Genomic DNA, 18,823 nt, shown 5'->3' with positions numbered 1-18,823 from the left:
AGGACTACAGAGTATAAAACAACTTCAAAGGAACATGGAGGAGGAAACAGTCATCCGGGTGTGAGACGAGCCGGCGCTAGAGCGCTCAGGACCGACCGTTTTACACAAGCAATGTTGATTGAAAACAACCACCTGTGTGTAGTAGCCCCCACCCCTTATTACACTGGCCTCTAATTTTGTTTCTCTTTATAATTGTACCTCTCAATTCCCTTGCTTCTAGCGCTTGCTCGTCTGCATTTTCTGGGACAGTGTTCCAGCACATCTGTTTCAAGTGTGAAAGTCCAACTGATCCAATAATTTTACTCATAACAAAGAAATGGATGCTTTCACAATTTTAAATTGTAATTGCATAAACATTTAAAACTTAAATGTGTAACAACAGGAAACTGTTGGATAATTTTTAAATATATCCATAAGAACAAATTATTAAACCATTAAAATTTGTTTTCCAAGGAATTTTAATAAAGTAAATAACATATGCTTACTAACAAGTTTGCTACTACAGCTAAAGCAAAACATCCTGTTCACTGGGTAAAAGGATTTGCTTCATGTGTATATATTCAGTGCAATTTAAAAAATACTGTAATCATAATTTCAGAACATTGTAATTTGAATAGGTGCCAGTATTGTTCTCCCCTCCCCCCAATGGGCAAAGAAAATTCTTTTGAAAATCATTTGGAACTTGGACAAAAATCCCACAGCTGTTTTTCAGGATCACTCTGGAGTCTTCAAAATTCAGACACAAGAGAAGCTGCAATTCAACCTTTGAGAGAAGACATTCCAGCTCGCATGATCTCATCAACCAAGAGAATGTTGGTTGCAATCACAGTGCTGAAATGAAGAAAAAAAAATATCATGGTTCTGATGTAATGGACCCTAATTTAACTCACCATTTCCAACTAAAGCAATACATATCACCACCAATTCTATTTCTCCTTATTCTACACAGAAGGCTGGTTTAGCCCCCATGCTTTCAACTCATCAAATTATGGGAGAAGAGAGTAAGGTAACTAAGGTAACGAAGCGAAGACAGTAAGGTAACTGCCCAAAGATTATTCTAATTTTGGTTTTCCAAGCTTACCAGGAGTGAAGAAGCTGTTTCTTCACACAATAGTTATCCCAAATGCCTACTTCTGCTGCCACCATTGGCTCCCCTGAAAGATAACCAACTCTTCTTAAAATCAAGCATTAGTACACTGTAATACAGGATGTCTAAAAGAACAGGGAACACTTTCTCTATTTTATGAACAAAACTATTTCTAGAATCTAAAATAAAGCTGAGAGTGTTACAAAATAAAATTTTTAAAAAGGGGTTAGAGCTAGAGAAAAAAAAAAACCACAGTATTTGGCTCATCACTGATTACTCAAATGATGACTCCTGTCCATGATATCTTTGACGAGTAGTTAATTTCTACTTAGAAGACTACCAATGAAGGAGTGCCTTCTTTGGTTACATTTACCAAATGTTTGAACATCTCAGTTGTTTTGGACACATTCCAAATTATCCTTATTTAAGACTAGCACTTAAATAGAAACTGGCTAAAATGGGCGTTTCATTTTCTTCATTCCAGACACTGTTCCTATGAAACTGATAATGTAGACAACAGATCATACACATACGGCATTATCTGCCTTCCACTTTGTACTCATATAATGTGTTACAAAGGCTAAGAACAGGTCCCTTTTCTGGCATTACTTGCTCTCTTTTATCTATCTAGTCATTCATTTTTGACTCCAGAGTTCCCCAACAGTAGTTATCAAAACTGCAAAGCAACTCTCCAAGATTCCTTTGTATCCATTTTCCAGCTCTCCTGGTTTCACCTCATCTTCTACAAACTGCTGCCTTCCCTTACCTGTGTTCAAGTCCACACCCACAAGTTGACCTGATTCAGAATGTTCTGTTCGAATTTTAACTAATGTTTCCTGGAGGTCAAAGCCAGAGTTCTGAGCAAGAACCTAAAAGTAAACAAATTAGATTCATCAGTTTGCAACAAAACAAAAGCAAGCTTACATTCAAGCATTAACTACTTTTTAAGATTTCTAGTTCAGGAGTTATCTCTCGGGGCCAGACTGTGGCATAGCGGGTGAGCTGCCGCCTGCAGAGCCCACATCCTATGTGGGCACCAATTTGAACCCCAGCTGCTCCACCTCCCTGCTGGTGTGCCTGGGAAAGCAGCAGCAGATGGTCCAAGTACTTAGGCCCCTATACCAACATGGGAGACCTGGAAGAAGCTCCATATTCTTTGTTCATATCAGCCCAGCTCTGGCTGTCGCAGCCATCTGAGGACATAATCAGTGGGTGGAAGACTTTTCTCTCTGCCTCTACTACTCTGAAACTACTCTTACAGATAAAAGAATCTTGGAAAAAAAAAAAAAAAAGGAGTTATCTCTTGCCACCTCAAACTTCAGATATTCAGGTCTCAAGAACTAAACATATCGAGATAAGGGAATCCCTATTCTAGAGACAACTGATCAAATTTACTTCTACAAAATCCCCATTATAAAGATATCATTATCTAGAAGACTTGATTAGCTCAATCATTTTGGTATAGTTTAGAAAACTGACAAATGACAAAGTGGTCACACCTTGGGAATAATGAGCAATGCATCAGCAAATGCTTGAACTCCAAGTTGGGCCCTGCCCTTTACACTGGATTTGTATTTTATCAGGGCTTCTGCCATTGCCACTTCTACTGCACCAGCACCTGGAACCACACAGCCTGTTTGGTGGGAAGAAAAGAGAAATACCAAGTTATAAACAAAAGAAACCAAAGCATAAAAATTACAAAATATAAATTAGAACACACATGTACAAAAGCCATTACTTTTCTCATTAATTCACTATAATTTAAATACCATACTGCATTTGAAAGCCACAATGCAAACAATTAACATATCAAATAGCAAAACCTTCACTGAGCACTTGTGAGTTATTTCTATTAGTTTATTTGTATTCACTTTCAATAATGATATGCTAAGAAAAACTCAGCATACCAAAATGATTTCCAAGGGAAGCTTTTACTTTTGCATGGTGTCTGGCTGTGTAAACTACTGACAAAAGAACACAGTATTCAGCCATGCCTTTCAGAGGTACAAAAAGAATTCAAATTAGCAAAGTTCTTACCATCATCAATAGCATTTTTGACAGCCCTCAATCCATCTCTTATCGCATCTTTGATTTGAGTAAGTGTGTGCTTATTTGGTCCTTTGACCAATAATGTGACAGAGCGAGGATTGTTACATTTCTCAATAAAGGTGAACTTCTCTTCTCCCTGTGTTTAAGAGATTATTTTCAAAACCAGAATATGGTCGTGGGAAGAGTAAACAGAAGGTACGGGCTTACACAGAGAATGTAGCATATAAATAGTACCAGAAACATCAAACACATTGAATTAAATAAAGCAAATTGCTTAAAACAGCAAGTAAAATTATTATTACATATAAAACCAACAAAATCTATATCAACAAAAAAAAAAATCTCATCCTGAGTTTGAATAAACTTTTCTACAAAAGATCTCACGAATAAAAAAAGTACTATTACCTTCAAGAAAAAAAATACTTACCAATGTATATTCATACACAAGTCCTGCATGTCCCAAACAATCAGGATTTAGGTCATCTAGAGAATTCAGAGGTACTCCACCGCAAGCAAGAGTCAGCCTGAAATATTGAAGTATTTTAAGGGAGATGTACAATGTTTCCAGTTACATTCAAGGAGAAAACAATGTTTAGAAAGCAATTTTTCACAATTATATAGCAAAATAGCACCAACGTTCTAAAATGTATTTTAACCTAAACTCATCCTTTATCAAACTGCTGAAAATTCCTCTTCTCCTATGCCTCTACTTAAGCTATGCTTCCCAGGTCAACAAATACCCCTGATATAAAATCTGAAGGTGGACAAGAGCTCTTTATTATGATGAGTGCTTTGGGAGAAATTATTTCTCTGATCCTCTTGATGTTCTGTCTTGACAAGCAAAAGAAAAGCAATGTATGTCACAGTTTCAAAATAAAACAAGTATACAGTGATGTTCACAGAAACATTATTCACAATAGACAAAAAGTAGAAACCCAAATGTCCACCAACAGATGAATGGGTAAACAAAATGTGGTCCATAACTATGATGGAATATTACTCAATCTTACAAAGGAATGAGACTGATACATGTAAATGAACATTATGCTATTAAATAAGCCAGATGCAAATGGACAAAAGAGATTACACTTATATGAAGCAACCAAAGTCATAGACACAGAGGTGTTTGTTTATAAGGGGCTGGAGCAACAGAGATGTGGAGAGTTAACTGTTTAATGGATAAAGTTTGTTTGGATGATGAAAAAATCCTGGAGATGGATGGTGGTGATGGTTGCCCAGCTTTGTCACTAATCCAGCTGTCATTAAATGGTATACCTAAAAATGGTTACATTAGCAACTTTTACATTATTTATATTATCACAAGAAAGCATACAACAAGCAGAGGGAAAGAGGAACAATCCTTGTTGGTTTGCAAAATAAGCAAAATCTGTAAGAAAAAGTGCTACCCCGTACCTCTCCATATTTCTCCTTTTAGCCCTGCGCAGAGCTACTATGCCTTCTTTTGCAAGAGCATCTAAGGAAAAGGGGTCAATTCCCTACAACAGAAAGAAAAATCAGCTTTAACATCTTCCATCTTAAAAATGATAGACTATTTAGCTTATAAATCAAACTTTCATTCTTACCTTTTGATTAATAACAACAAATCCTTTATCTGAATCACCACAGACTTTCTTTTTCAGTTCTACTATTTTTTTAACTCTATCTTCAATGAATTTTCTTTCAGCTTTTACTAGTTTTTCTCTCTCTTCTGCACTCTTGTAAAAAAAGCCAGAATTCACTTCCCTGAAAAGTTACAAAAACAGGAAAAATACTTAATTTTTGAAAGACAGCATCATAAGAAACTGGGTTAACCTTAAGATTTAACAAAGAAGTCACTGAACTTCAACTCTGCCCCTTGGACATTATCAGAGGTCACAAACCACAGTGAGCTATCATTATCCTTATAAGTGTGGAAATAGTCCTAGAAAAGTGACTTGTTGAAATACCGGGTGTCTCCACTCCTGTATCCCACTTTAAGAAGCTATAAACTCACGTTTTTTCATATTCCAATGACACATTGCATGTGAGGATGTACGCATCTTCTACTCTTTTCTTCATATCTGGATGCCGTGCCCCATGGTCCAAAACAAGTCCCCTGATTAAGCTGTATAAACACATAAAAAAGTGTTAATCAGCCATTTCCAGATGGCAGCACAACATATGCTAACAAAAACACTGAATTGAAGGCATACTAAAAATTTTCATACAGGTCAGTTTTATTTCTTGAATTATTTGAATAAGACTTTTGGGTGAAACCTAGGTCAGCTGAAAAAGCAGTACTTATTACCTCAATACAGTCCATTCAAATAAAAACCCCATCTCTTCCAGGAAATTCCACAGGGTATGTGTCTCAACTCATGGGCTATCATATCAAGTTGTGATCACCTACACAATGTTTTCATGGCTCGGCATTTGGCACAGCTGTTAAGATGCTGCTTAGGACACCCATATCCCTTATCAGAGCACCTAGTTCAGTCCCAGTTCCAATCCTGATTGTAGCTTCCTGCTAATAATACATACTTCAGGAAGCAGAAGGCGATGGAGGACCCTTAGGATTTGAGTTCTCTGGCTCCTGGCTTTGGCCAGCTCTAGCCCCAAGCTCCTGCAGGCATTTGGGAGTGAACCAGAAGATGACAGATCTTTTTCTGTCTCACTCTCTGCCTTTCAAGTAAAATAATCATAATGCCATTTTTTAAAAAGATTTTAGTTATTTAAAAGATAAAATCGGAGATTAAGAGACTGCTTCACTCCCCAAATGGCTTCAATGGCTAGCACTTAGCCAGGCCAAAGCCAGGAGCCCAGACCTCCAACCTGATCTCCCACACATGTGCCCGCACCCAAGCACTAGAGCCATTTTCTGCTGTTTTCCCAAGTACATTAGTAGGGAACTGGATAGAAGTGGAGCAGCCAGGACTTGAATTGCACTCATAAAGGACACCACTGTTATAGGCAGCAGCTTAACCCACTGTACCATGGTTCCTCCCATGATGCTTTGTGACCTCAGCAATCTCTGCTAGTTCTTCTTTCAGAAGCACCTGACCTTAAATACAGCATATCATTCCCCTCATTACAAGAGAATACACTACTGAAAGTAACTATAGTACTTACCTTAGAAATGTACCAAACTTACACCTTTGAATAAACATGTATTGATCCAAACATGAAACTTCTAAACATAAAACTTCTAAAAGTATGTATATCTCCAAACACCCTATTACCACCTATTTCACAGCAGTCTACCACATACCTTGTATCAGTTTCAGATTTATGTTTCATCTCCATGATCTCAACCATGAAGAGGTCAATAGGTTCATCTTGTTTTTTAATGGCCAAAATGGAGTCCACTACAGCCTGCAATATGAATATAACCATTAAAAAATTTAACTTGCAGAGCTAAAATACTTGCTTGTTATTCAGAGAAGTTTATAGTTTTTCACTGTAAAATCTGTGAACTGAGGTCTCTTAACACAGATTTTATATAATATACAGGGTATATTATATACTTGTATGTAAAGTGCTAAATAATTTACTTTTCTGACATCTTAATTTGAAATTATCTAAATTAAATAATATTTGGCATTCCTCTTGTTCTATTATGTACTATTATTATTTACAACAGCCTGTATTTAATAAGGAACTTGAAGAAAAGGAATTTGCTCCTAACACAAAGAAATGGTAAATATTTAATAAGGAAATGCTCATTACTACGACTTGATCACTTGGATTAAAAGCGCCAATCAAGCAGTTACTGGAACCTTCTCACCGCATTACTTTTCTAGATTAGGTATCACGGGTACAAAATGGACCTACTTCTTTCAGAAAATGACACTGTGAAGACTTCAGACAGCATCTTAAAATTGGAATTGCTAGGTATACTAGGTTTCCACTATTGGGGGTTTCCCCCACGTGTAGTCGTACCAGACACAAATCTATACATACCTCTGTTAAGACATCTGCAAGTTCAGCATGAACTTTAGTACGCAGAGAGGTCCTGGCCACATCTATAAGTGTTTCCCTGTCCATCTCTCTGCTAACTTTGATTTGTTCCAAAACCTGAAGGGCTTTTTCCTTTGCAGCTTCAAACCCTTCAGTAATTATTCTGGGATGAAGACCCTACAATAAATACACAACAATAAACCCACCACTAACACATCTTCAATTAGATGCAACTGTAACTCAGATAAAGGGTAGATAATTTTTAAAGAGATATTCTGAACTATTCATCTTTTAATGCAATGAAGATAAAATAATGTGCTGACTTTCTGAATACATTTGAAAGGATAAAAACTCCTTTCAATGCAGAGGAAAAGAACAGACATTGCTGTAGCACAGAGTTAAAGCCAAGGGAACTATCAAGCACACTTGGGTGTTCACTGTGCAAGCCACCAGTACTGATACAATCTGCAGCCTAATATTAGGAACATTTTATCTCTTCCACAGTTAACCTGAAATCAATTCACATCATTTATTAATAAAATAAATGGAGAGTTAAAAGTATGCTTTCTTGCAGAGGAGGGACACAGAAGAGAGGTCTTCCACCTCCTGTTCACTCTCCAAATGGCTGCAACGGCTCCGCTGGATTAGGCCAAAGCCAGGAACCGAGAGCTCCTTCTGCGTCTTCCACATTAGGGGAGGGACCCAAGCAGTTGAGCCATCTTCCACTGCTTCCTGAGGCACACTAGCAGGGAGCTAAATTAGAAGTGGAGCACGGCCATTGGAGGGTGAACCAACGGCAAAGGAAGACCTTTCTCTCTGTCTCTCTCTCACTGTCCACTCTGCCTGTCAAAAAAAAAAAAAAAAAAAAAAAAAAAGAAGTGGAGCAGCCAGGGCAGTAACCAGCACCCATTTGGGATGCTGGCATTGTAGGCAGAGGCTTAACCACGATGCCAGCCCCAAAGAAATTCTAAGAAATTCTAACAGTGGATTAATGCTGAGGTTTATAAAAAGTTGTGGAATCCTTATCTAAACGTTAGCTTTTGAATTTTTTTTAACAAATATATCTAGTCCTGAACATCGTTATCTCTCAATTGCTATTATAGACACATATAAACCATATATGAAAAATGTAACTTGATTTTTAAAAATATTTACATTCTACGCTATGGCTTTAGCTGCAAAACATCAATTTGTAAAAATATCAAGTATCTCCTATACATAAAAAGTATCATAGAAACAAGAGAAATCCTGCATACCTCAGAAATGTAGAGATCCGCCTGCTTCAGTAACTCTCCAATGATAAGGACATTTGAAGTAGTACCATCGCCAGTTATGTCATCCTGGGCTGTTGCTACTTTTGCTATTAAGGAGGCAGTTGGGTGTTGAATTTGCTGAACATAGAAAAAGAAAAAATTAGTTGAGTGACTTAAAGCAGATCAAATGTATCTTACACAGAATTTGTGAAGAGCTTCTTTAAAGCACCATGTATCTGGCTGGCGCTGAGGCTCACTAGGCTAATCCTCCACCTGCAGCGCCAGCACACCGGGTTCTAGTCCCGGTCGCTCCTCTTCCAGTCCAGCTCTCTGCTATGGCCTGGGAGTGCAGTGGAGGATGGCCCAAGTCCTTGGGCCCTGCACCCGCATGAGACCAGGAGGAAGCACCTGGCTCTTCAGATCAGCACAGTGCAACAGCCACAGCGGCCATTGGAGGGTGAACCAACAGTAAACGAAGACCTTTCTCTCTGTCTCTCTGTCCACTCTGCCTGTCCAAAAAAAAAAAAAAAAAAAAAAAAAAAAACACACACCATGTATTTGAACAAATTGCCCAAGTATCTGACTAAATATTACTTTGATTAAAAAGTCACAATTAGCCTGCCTCTCCTCTCTCTTGTAACTCTTTCAAATAAATAATCTTAAAAAAAGTTTTCTCAAAGACCCTCCGCAGTTACTCCATAAATTCTTATGACAAAGGATCCAATCAAAACTCTTGCGCTTTTTGTCTCTGTTTACTTCAGAACAGTTCCCTGGTCTTTTCGAACACTGACAATTTTTAAGACTCTCGGCCAGTCATCTTACACACTTCACATTATCAAAGTATGCTGACATTAAATATCTCTGGCAAGAATACTACATGGGTGAACCTGTATACTTCTCAGTGTCTTATCAATAAGCATACGTCAGATGATGAACAGATATTTACACTGGACCTGGAAAAACAGCAAACAGCTATAAAGGACATCTAGGGACAACTGTGAAAAACATGGTTTGTATAGAACACTGTATCAATGTTAGTAGGTATGATGTTATTTTGATTATGTGAAAGACAAGTATTTTGGTGAAATGGCATGTCTCTAATTTGCCTTCAAATGATTTGGAGGAAAAACAGGAAAGAAATGGAGCACAATATAAATAACTGACTAATCTAGATAAAGGGAACCAGACTGTTGGAATTATCTTTTCCATAGATCTGTAATTTTCCAAAAAAAAAAAAAAAAGAAAAAAAGAAAAAGAAAGAAAAGAAAAGAAAAAGAGCTGGAAAATGACTTGTAGAGAGGGAGGAGGGCTTACAAGGAAGGACTTGACAGGTGGTGCCCTCATTTATCCACTCTGTAATCATTTGTAAACTGCAAATTAAAAATCAGATACAGCTTTTCTGACATCAGGTTTAAAGGACAGTCCAATTGATCTCTGCTGCTAGCACTGGCCATTTAAGTCACCCAAAATGAACAACTCTTACATCTTTTACACTAATCCTTGCAGAAGCTAGTTATACATATGCTATTAAAACTTTGAATTTTATTCTGAATTAATTCAGAGAGAACTCATTTCTTTTTCTTGACCTGCTAGGTTTTGGAAATTTAGCCATCAGTGAAACAGATGCTTTTCCTTAATCATCTCTTTCTTGATTCTTGGGGTTAAAAAAAAAAAACTATCAAAGAGGCAGCTTTATCTCCCTTGCAGTTGAAGGTGAGTAGATGCAATAGAGGAATTGCTGTTTAAAAAAAAAATCATAACCACCGTATGGCATTCTACCCATCTGACTGTGCCGATCGCCGTTAATTTTTCAGATATTACAATTAACTTCACACCAACTGCAATCCTTTAACCCAGACGGTCTGCGGCAGCGTAACAGGAATTTAAATGGAGGTTTGTCAGACTCCGGGGCTGCTACTCTACTCCTGCCAATACTACTACGAGGGATCCCATCCTTGTTCTGCTCCCCACCTGTTACTCCAAGGAAATAATTTTCTCCCACCCTAAGGACACACATCAGAGCTCTTCATACAAGTGAAGCCACGGCTAAGCAAGATCTCCTGCAGCACAGCAGCCTCACCATTTCATGCAGCAGCACGTTGCCGTCTTTGGTGAGCTTGATATCGCCAGCGCCGGAAACAAGCCTGTCCAGTGGGCAGAAATCAGTCAGTCAGCGTGCGACGCTTTCGATGGAAACTCGGCTAAGACTCCCATTTAAGAAAAAAGGGCTTTTCCCAGAACCTAAGGGAGTGGATCAGAGCTCGGAGAAGAGGGATGCAGTGCCCAGCCCACCCCTCTAGAGACGCCTCCGTGCGGCTGCAAAACCCGGACGCCGCGCACGCGGGCAGCTTTGTTCCCCAGAGCGATCGCATCGACACCAAAGCAAACGGCCAAGGTAAGGGAACTTCGCCATGAAAACGCCGCGGAGAGGGGCCGCAGGGGCGAGAACAGGCCTGGAGGCGGAGGACTCCAGTCGGCGCCCCCCGGTTCGCCAGCCCCGCGGCGGCGCGAGCCACACAGGGCCCACCCGGCCCCCGCCAGCCCCGCCTTACATCTTCATGGTGCCCTTAGGCCCCAAGTTGGTCCTCAGCACGTCCTGCAGTCCCCGTGCCGCGCTGATATTGACCGCCAACGCCGCCTGGGCTCTGGCCACCTCGGCCTTGGGATTCAGGGTCTTCACGGCCGCCATGGCTGACCCAGCAGCGGACAAAAAAAGAAAGCAAGCTGGCGACTACAGCGACCAGAGCCGCCTCAGCGTGGCCGGGAAGCGCTATCCGGGCCTTCTGGAAGAGTCGGGAGCGCCTGGCCCGCCCCCAGCGTGCCCGCGCGCCGCCGCCATTGGGCCGCGTGTCGGAAGGCGCCCGCTCATTGGGCCGCAGCCGCACGTTCTGCTTGCTGTCCCGCCCCTCGCGCCCGTGCGCCGCCCTGTGACGCAGGGGAGGGGCCTATTTCCCAGCAATCTGTGCTCCGCCTGGCGTGGGCCATTTTTGAGCTCCCGAGGGTGGGGAACGTAGTTGTCTGGTGGCCGGCGTGTGGCTCCTGTGCGTGACCGGAGGAGGTGCGGCTTTTACCGGAGGTCTCTGGCCGCAGGGCGTAGAGTGGACTTCCCGCCTGCCCTGCACGCCTGGTTAGCTGCCGGCTTCCTTCCCCTGGTCCGTTCATCCTTTTCTTTTTTTTCTTTTTTTCTTTTTTTTTTATTTTTTGACAGGCAGAGTGGACAGTGAGAGAGAGAGAAAGGTCTTTCTTTTTGCTGTTGGTTCACCCTCCAATGGCCACCGCAGCCGGCGCGGCAGGCGCACCGCGCTAATCCGATGGCAGGAGCCAGGTGCTTTTCCTGGTCTCCCATGGGGTGCAGGGCCCAAGCACTTGGGCCATCCTCCACTGCACTCCCTGGCCACAGCAGAGAGCTGGCCTGGAAGAGAGGCAACCGGGACAGAATCCGGCGCCCCAACCGGGACTAGAACCCGGTGTGCCAGCACCGCTAGGCGGAGGATTAGCCTAGTGAGCCGCGGCGCCGGCCCCGTTCATCCTTTTCTGGACTGTCGGCTCTGACGGTGTCCTTGGGGCTGTGGGGAGGAAGGTGAATCTGACAAGGACCCCTCCCCCACCTCCTGCCCCGGAATTCTGTAATGTTTTAAGGCCAGCGAAGGTGAAGCTGTGGGAAACAAGGCAGAAAGTGAGCGCTAGGTGTTTTTGGAAAGCTGCAGGAGTAGTGTGATGGGAGTGAAGGGGAAGCCAGAATCAGGCCTCGGGCCACCAGCAGGAGTCTAAAAGTTCGAACTTACTACTTAGCCAAAAAAACCAGAAAACCAAAATCTTGTCTTTTGCAACAAAATGGATGCAACTGGAAACCATTATGCTTAGTGAAATAAGCCAGTCCCCAAAACAAATACCACGTTTTCCCTGATCTGTGGTAACCAATAGAGTGCCAAAACAATGTATGGAAGTGAAATTGATATTTTGAGGTTTGATGATTGTTGACAGCCCTTAGCTGGACTGTTGAGACACAGCGGTGTGTGTGTGATTTTTTTGTTTGTTTTTTCCCTTCTATTTGTTGAACTGTTTATGTAGTATGGGTTAATTTTATGAGTATAAAGTAAACTGGAAGATCATTGTGAAAATTAAGAGAGAAAGGAAGAGGAAAGGTAGGGTGGGAAGAATATGTTCCTAAATCTGTGCATGACATTTGTTGACCTTAGATTTAAAAAAATTTTTTTTTAAATTCCAACCTAACTGAACAGTGGTGACCGGCTTTTGGAGAGTGTGATGAAATATGAGTCTTTGCTCCTGCAGTTCTCTTTTACATACTTTCTGAATTCTCAGATGCTGTCTGAGTTTATAAACTTCTGTATGAATATAATCATCTCCCCATACAAATGGTAATTTCGTAATACTCACTGTTGGATGTATTACTCAGGTAGTTCCATTGTCCCCCATCTTCTGCCATTCATGCTGCCGTTAGTATCTTTTTTTTTTTTTTTTTTTTACAGGCAGAGTGGACAGTGAGAGAGAGAGACAGAGAGAAAGGTCTTCCTTTTGCCGTTGGTTCACCCTCCAATGGCCGCCGCGGCCAGCGCGCTGCGGCCAGCGCACCGCGCTAATCCGATGGCAGGAGCCAGGAGCCAGGTGCTTTTCCTGGTCTCCCATGGGGTGCAGGGCCCAAGCACCTGGGCCATCCTCCACTGCACTCCCTGGCCACAGCAGAGAGCTGGCCTGGAAGAGGGGCAACCGGGACAGAATCTGGCGCCCCGACCGGGACTAGAACTCAGTGTGCCGGCGCCACTAGGCGGAGGATTAGCCTAGTGAGCCGCGGCGCCGGCCACCGTTAGTATCTTGGTATGCAATAATGCCTTAAAATGGATTTGTGTATTTGAGAATCACAAAAAATGTCTATACAGATTTGGATACGGGCCTGCACAGTAATAGACTCATGATGAATTCTCCATACATCACTTGGTGTGCTTTAAGTTTGATTATAATTATTGTTAAAGGTGTGTGAGAGACTTAAGGGTAAACTGAATTGCTTACAATATTTTACGCTCTGCTTTTACAGGTAGAGAAAGGGGGAGCTGGAAAGACTGCTATCCTGAGGTGCAAAACTTTAAGGAGCACCAAAAATCTAAGCAGTATTTTAATACAATGTTTTTTTTTTAATGCAGGATTAGGAGGCCCTTGTTGTGGTGTAGCTGGTAGAGCACTGCCTGTGATCAGGCACCTGGATCGTGTTCCAGCTGCTCCGCTTCTGATCCAGCTCCCTGCTAATGGCCTGGGAAACCAGCCCTGCCACCTGGGACCCTGCCACCCACATAGAGACCTGGAAGAAGCTCCTGGCTACTGGTCTCATCCTGGCCCAATGCTGGCCATTGTGGCCATCTTGGGGGTAAATCAGCAAATAGAAGATCTCTCTGTGTTTCTCTCTTTCTCTCCAACTCTTTTAGATGTCTTTTTTTTTTTTAATAGAATTAATACCAAAAAATCCAAGATGAACAAATGCTAGAGTTCTTAGTAAGACATCTCCAGTAACATACCAAACATTAAACAAATCTTTAGCATACAAAAAGATCCCCATGATTCTGGTTGTTATAGAGGCACTCTGTTTGCATTGTAACATTCTACTAGTTTCAGTTACCATGCTTTCAAACAAATAAAAGTTGTTGTTTAGATTGATTTTCATTATATTATGCAGAATAGAGCAATGACAATATTTCTTATATGCTAATATTTGTATAGTGAGGGATAATATTAGAATGCCTTTTGGAAGGAAAATCTATACCAAAAAAATCAAGCTACATTGCAGGAGAATCCCATTTTGGTCCTTGATGAAAGAAGTTGAGGAGGCAGCAGATTTTTAGCCATTTTATTCAAGAAGGATTTCAATGAAGAAAATTTTAAGATGAATCCTAATGAGGTAGGACATTGTGTTAAAATTCTACAGTCAGTTTAAATTCTAGTTCTGCATTGTTTATTGGTATGTGACCTTAGACAAATTATTTTTTACTTCATTTTTAAATTATAAAATAAGAGTGACATTTTGAAGAAAATTAAATGAAATTGTCTGTATAACATGCTTTGTATTGTGTCAAATATGGCAAGTAGTCAGTTAATTACTTTTACTGCGTCTATATAAAATGCAGTCCACTATATAATTTTCATAGCTGCTTCATGTGATATCATTTGATAGTAATAAAAATCCTTTGAGGTTGATAGTTCAGATAGTATTAAACAAGTTTCACAAGTGATTAAAGAAACCCAGAGAGAGGTCAAATAACCAACACAGGATAACCCTGACTTTATTGGATTGATGAGAGCCAAAAGCCTAGGTCCTATCCTTGTCTTAAATATAGCTAATATCTGCTTTATCTGCTTTTCTTAATTCCCATTCCCACCATGCACATCTAGGCCATAACCATGTCTTGAATAACAGCCATAGTGTTCTAAACCAACACTGCTTTTTCCCCATGTTGCTGTTACAGCAACCTGAAAATACAAATCTGCATGCTACAGCTCTGCTTATAGTCCCTCAGTTATCTTCAACATCTTAGGCTAAAATCTAGATGTCCTTTATGTGCTTCCAAGGCCAATTGCATCCTTCCAGTGCCTGCCTCTCCATGCTTACAACCCTTCTCTGTCTTTATGCTCTGATCATTAAGAATTGCTCAGTTCTTGGATCACCCCACCTGCCTTTCCTCGGTGTGAAACCCTGTTTGAGAACCTCTTCCCTCCTAGCTTCACTCCAGTCCCTGTCCCTTCCCTTCAATCCCCTCATCACCATTGCTGCCACTATCCAGTGGGTGTTGAAATAAGTAAGATTCTTAATCTCAAGGCACACGGTGTAGTTCAAGAGATAAGCAGGTGACTGACCATAAAGGATAATATGTAATATTTAATGCATGAGTGGAATGCTGTGAGCACAAAGCTGTTAACTGTTATCTGAGCACAAAGAAGAGCTTAGAGGAGGAGGTGAGTTTTGAATGGGATTTTGAAAGATACATACAGTTGCCAAGGATGTGGGGTAATAAGAGTGCTTCTAGACAGACGGTAGCAGAGGGCCTGGAGTATTCAGAGAGGTGGAGCCATATAAGATAGAGGAGGAAGGTTGCAAGAGAAAAATCCAGAAATGTAGGTTCTCCTGATTGTTTCAGCCTGGTTTCTAGGTTAAAAAGTCAGCACTTAAGCCGATTAGCAATGAGAACACGAAGTATTAGAGATGGAGGTAACTCAGAAGGGAAGATGGAGAATGAACCAGAGAAGTCCAAGGATAGGGAAGTCAGAAAGAAGGGTGTTGAGAAGTTCACGTGGAAGGGAGTGAAAGCAGTTTTAGTACACAAATAAGTTCTTGATAAGGAGAGAGAACAATTTAAATAGCATCTTTGTTGTATTCTCATTTTTGTAGCCACTCATCATGCAACTAAGTAAAAAGAGGAAATACATCAAAATATTGCTATTGACTAGATAGAAAATTAAGAATAAGGGGCTGGCGCTGTGGCACAATAGGTTAATCCTCCACCTGCAGTGCCAGCATCCTAAATGGGTGCCGGTTCTAGTCCCGGCTGCTCCTCTTCCAGTCCAGCTCTCTGCTGTGGCCTGGGAAAACAGTAGAATATGGCCCAAGTGCTTAGGCCCCTGGACTCTCATGGGAGACCTGGAAGAAACTCCTGACTTCGGATCAGGTTGTTGCAGTCATTTGGAGAATGAACCAGTGGAAGGAAGACTTTTCTGTCTCTCCCTCTTGGCACAGGTGGAAGCTTAGCCTAGACTATGACACAGTACAGGCCCCTTGGTGGTGGTGGAATTTTAGGTGATTTAAAAATTTTTTTTATTGTCAAAATTTTAATAGATTAAATCACACGTGTGGTAAAAAAAAAATAAGGATGTAGGAGAGACGCCGAGTCCTCGGCTCAGTGAGCACTGCCCTGGGTGGCTGCAGTGGCAGCAGTGTATGAAGCCGGCGTCATCTTCCCATCCTCTGAGGCGACAGCCCAGTGGCCCAGCTGTGATGCATCTGTGGCCCTGGACATGAAGCAGTCCACTGTGTGTTGCTGTTGCCACAGGGCCAGGGACTGACGAGGGAAGCATGGCCCTCATGAATGGGCAGGCAAGCAGCGTCAGCCTTGCAGCCACGGCTTCCGAGAACAGTAGAAGCTCTGAATCATTAAGTGACAAAGGTTCCGAATTGAAGAAAAGCTTTGATGCTATGGTACTTGATGTTCTTAAGGTTACACCAGAAGAGTATGTGGGTCAGATAACACTAATGGATGTTCCAGTATTTAAAGCTATTCAACCAGATGAGCTTTCAAGTTGTGGATGGAATAAAAAAGAAAAATACAGTTCTGTGCCAAATGCTGTTGCTTTCACAAGAAGATTTAATCATGTGAACTTTTGGGTTGTTAGAGAGATTCTTCATGCTCAGACATTAAAAATTAGAGCAGAAGTTTTGAGTCACTATATGAAAACTGCTAAGAAACTGTATGAGCTGAATAACCTTCATGCACTTATGGCAATGGTTTCTGGCTTACAGAGCGCCCCAATTTTCAGGTTGACTAAGACATGGGCATTACTAAGTAAAAAAGACAAAACTACCTTTGAAAAATTAGAGTATGTGGTGAGTAAAGAGGATAACTGCAAAAGACTCTGAGACTATGTAAGTAGCTTAAAGATGACACCCTATTTAGGCATCTATCTGTCAGATTTAACATACATTGATTCAGCGTACCCATCAACTGGCAGCATTCTAGAAATCGAGCAAAGATCAAATTTAATGAATAACATTCTTAGGATAATTTCTGATTTACAGCAGTCCTGTGAATATGATATTCCCTTGTTGCCTCATGTTAAAAAACATCTGAACTCTGTTCAGTATATAAAACTGCAAAAGTTTGTGGAAGATAATAATTACAAGCTTTCATTAAAGATAGAACCAGGGACAAGCACACCACGTTCTGCTGCCTCCAGGGAAGATTTAGTAGGTCCTGAAGTGGGGGCATCACCACAGAGTGGGAGGAAGAGTGTGGCCACTGAAGGAGCCTTGCCACCACAGACACCCCCATCCCCATGGAATCTGATTCCATGTGGACATAGGAAGTGCCATAGCTTGGATTATAATTTCATTCATAAAATGAACACAGCAGAGTTTAAGAGTGCAACATTCCCAAATGCAGGGCCAAGACATCTGTTAGATGATAGCATCATGAAATCCCATGCACCATCTCAAGGCCAAGTTGAAAGTTCTACTCTTTCTAGTGGAATATCAAAAGGTAGCAATGATGGTTCTGAACTAAGTGAAGAGACCTCATGGCTTGCTTTTGAAAGTTCTGCAGAATCAGAAGATTTGGCAGTGCATGTATATCCAGGCGCAGTTACTATTCAAGGTGTTCTCAGGAGAAAAACTTTGTTAAGAGAAAGCAAAAAACCTACTGTAGCAGCTTGGACAAAATACTGGGCAGCTTTGTGTGGGACACAACTCTTTTACTATGCTGCCAAATCTCTAAAGGCTACAGAAAGAAAACATTTCAAGTCAACGTCAAATAAGAATGTGTCTGTGGTCGGCTGGATGGTGATGAAGGCTGACGACCCGCAGCACCTGGACCTCTTCTTGCTCACGGACTCCAAGAAAGCAAATTCATACAAGTTTCAAGCTGGCAATAGGATGAATGTGATGCTGTGGTTTAGGCATCTGAGTGCAGCCTGCCAAAGTAACAACAGGTTCCTACAAACTTGATGACTTTTGAGTAGAAGCCTGAGAAAGAAGAGAGGTGCCTTGGGCTCCTCTGTGAGAGCCGGGACCTGATGAGTGAGCGCCAGCTGTGTACCATCCTGTGGCAGGGAGAGCTCCGGGCTCAACCCAGCCTGTGAAGTTCTGAACCAAAAAAGCACTAAATTCAGGGAATGAAGTGAGATATTCCCAGAGAACAAACTGGAGTTACAGAATAAACTGCCATGAACCATGCTTCTTATCTCTGAACTGACCTATGGAAACCACTGCCTTAAAAGAATGAAAGGAGGGGCTGGCGCTGTGGTATAGCAGGTTAAGGCCCTGGCCTGAAGGGCCAGCATCCTGTATGTGTGCCAGTTCAAGTCCTGGCTGCTCCTGTTCTGATCCAGCTCTCTGCTGTGGTCTGGGATAGCAGTAGAAGATGGTCCTTGGGCCACTGCACCTGCATGGGAGACCAGGAAGAAGCTCCTGGCTCCTGGCTTCGGATTGGCACAGCTCCGGCTATTGTAGCCAACTGAGGAGTGAACCAGTGGATGAAAGACCTTTCTCTCTGTCTTTACCTCTCTCTGTAACTCTGTCTTTCAAATAAATAAAATAAATCTTAAGGAAAACCAACATGAAACACCAAATAGTGCAAATAGTGTATGTGAATCTTCTGGCAGTGCTGTGCTTGGAGTAGATCATAGTGAATTTGCATTTCTTTTAACTTTGTACTAATTTTGGAGGGGGCGAATCACCTTTTTTTAGATACACTTAAAACAGAAACCTATTTCTTATGGATCACAT

The 18,823-nt window shown here is 41.5% G+C and overlaps 2 protein-coding genes, 2 non-coding genes and 1 pseudogene across 5 annotated transcripts in view; 2 read left to right on the top strand and 3 right to left on the bottom strand.

Annotated features, from left to right (window-relative positions):
- Positions 1–758: 758 nt before the first annotated feature.
- CCT6A (chaperonin containing TCP1 subunit 6A) lies at positions 759–11,014 on the bottom strand. The gene is given in 14 exon segments (NM_001082039.1): positions 759–831; positions 1,082–1,154; positions 1,854–1,956; positions 2,587–2,720; positions 3,125–3,272; positions 3,564–3,660; positions 4,550–4,632; positions 4,720–4,879; positions 5,130–5,240; positions 6,384–6,487; positions 7,076–7,249; positions 8,329–8,463; positions 10,406–10,469; positions 10,878–11,014. Coding segments are annotated over 14 exon segments (1,596 nt in total).
- Positions 2,947–3,081, bottom strand: LOC127488211 (small nucleolar RNA SNORA15). Its single transcript, XR_007915755.1, has one exon. It is a non-coding gene; the product is annotated as a small nucleolar RNA SNORA15 (small nucleolar RNA).
- Positions 7,384–7,517, bottom strand: LOC127488212 (small nucleolar RNA SNORA22). The gene has a single exon (XR_007915756.1). It is a non-coding gene; the product is annotated as a small nucleolar RNA SNORA22 (small nucleolar RNA).
- Positions 10,588–18,823, top strand: part of PSPH (phosphoserine phosphatase) — a 67,184-nt gene continuing 58,948 nt past the window's right edge. Inside the window, exon 1 of the mRNA XM_008249662.5 lies at positions 10,588–10,720. The gene's annotated coding sequence lies outside the window, so the exon portion shown is untranslated. The remainder of the gene's footprint in view (positions 10,721–18,823) is intronic.
- On the top strand, positions 10,602–18,206 carry LOC100346502 (ras-specific guanine nucleotide-releasing factor RalGPS2 pseudogene; annotated as a pseudogene). The gene is made up of 2 exons (XR_016226125.1): positions 10,602–10,720; positions 13,485–18,206. The product of XR_016226125.1 is annotated as a ras-specific guanine nucleotide-releasing factor RalGPS2 pseudogene (transcript).

This window comes from Oryctolagus cuniculus, chromosome 19, assembly GCF_051225735.1.
Source record: "Oryctolagus cuniculus isolate XC-2025 breed Fujian yellow rabbit chromosome 19, ASM5122573v1, whole genome shotgun sequence".
Taxonomy (NCBI): Eukaryota; Metazoa; Chordata; class Mammalia; order Lagomorpha; family Leporidae; genus Oryctolagus; species Oryctolagus cuniculus.
The sequence above is the reverse complement of the archived record's forward strand: the minus strand, read 5'-3'. Positions and strand labels throughout refer to the sequence as shown.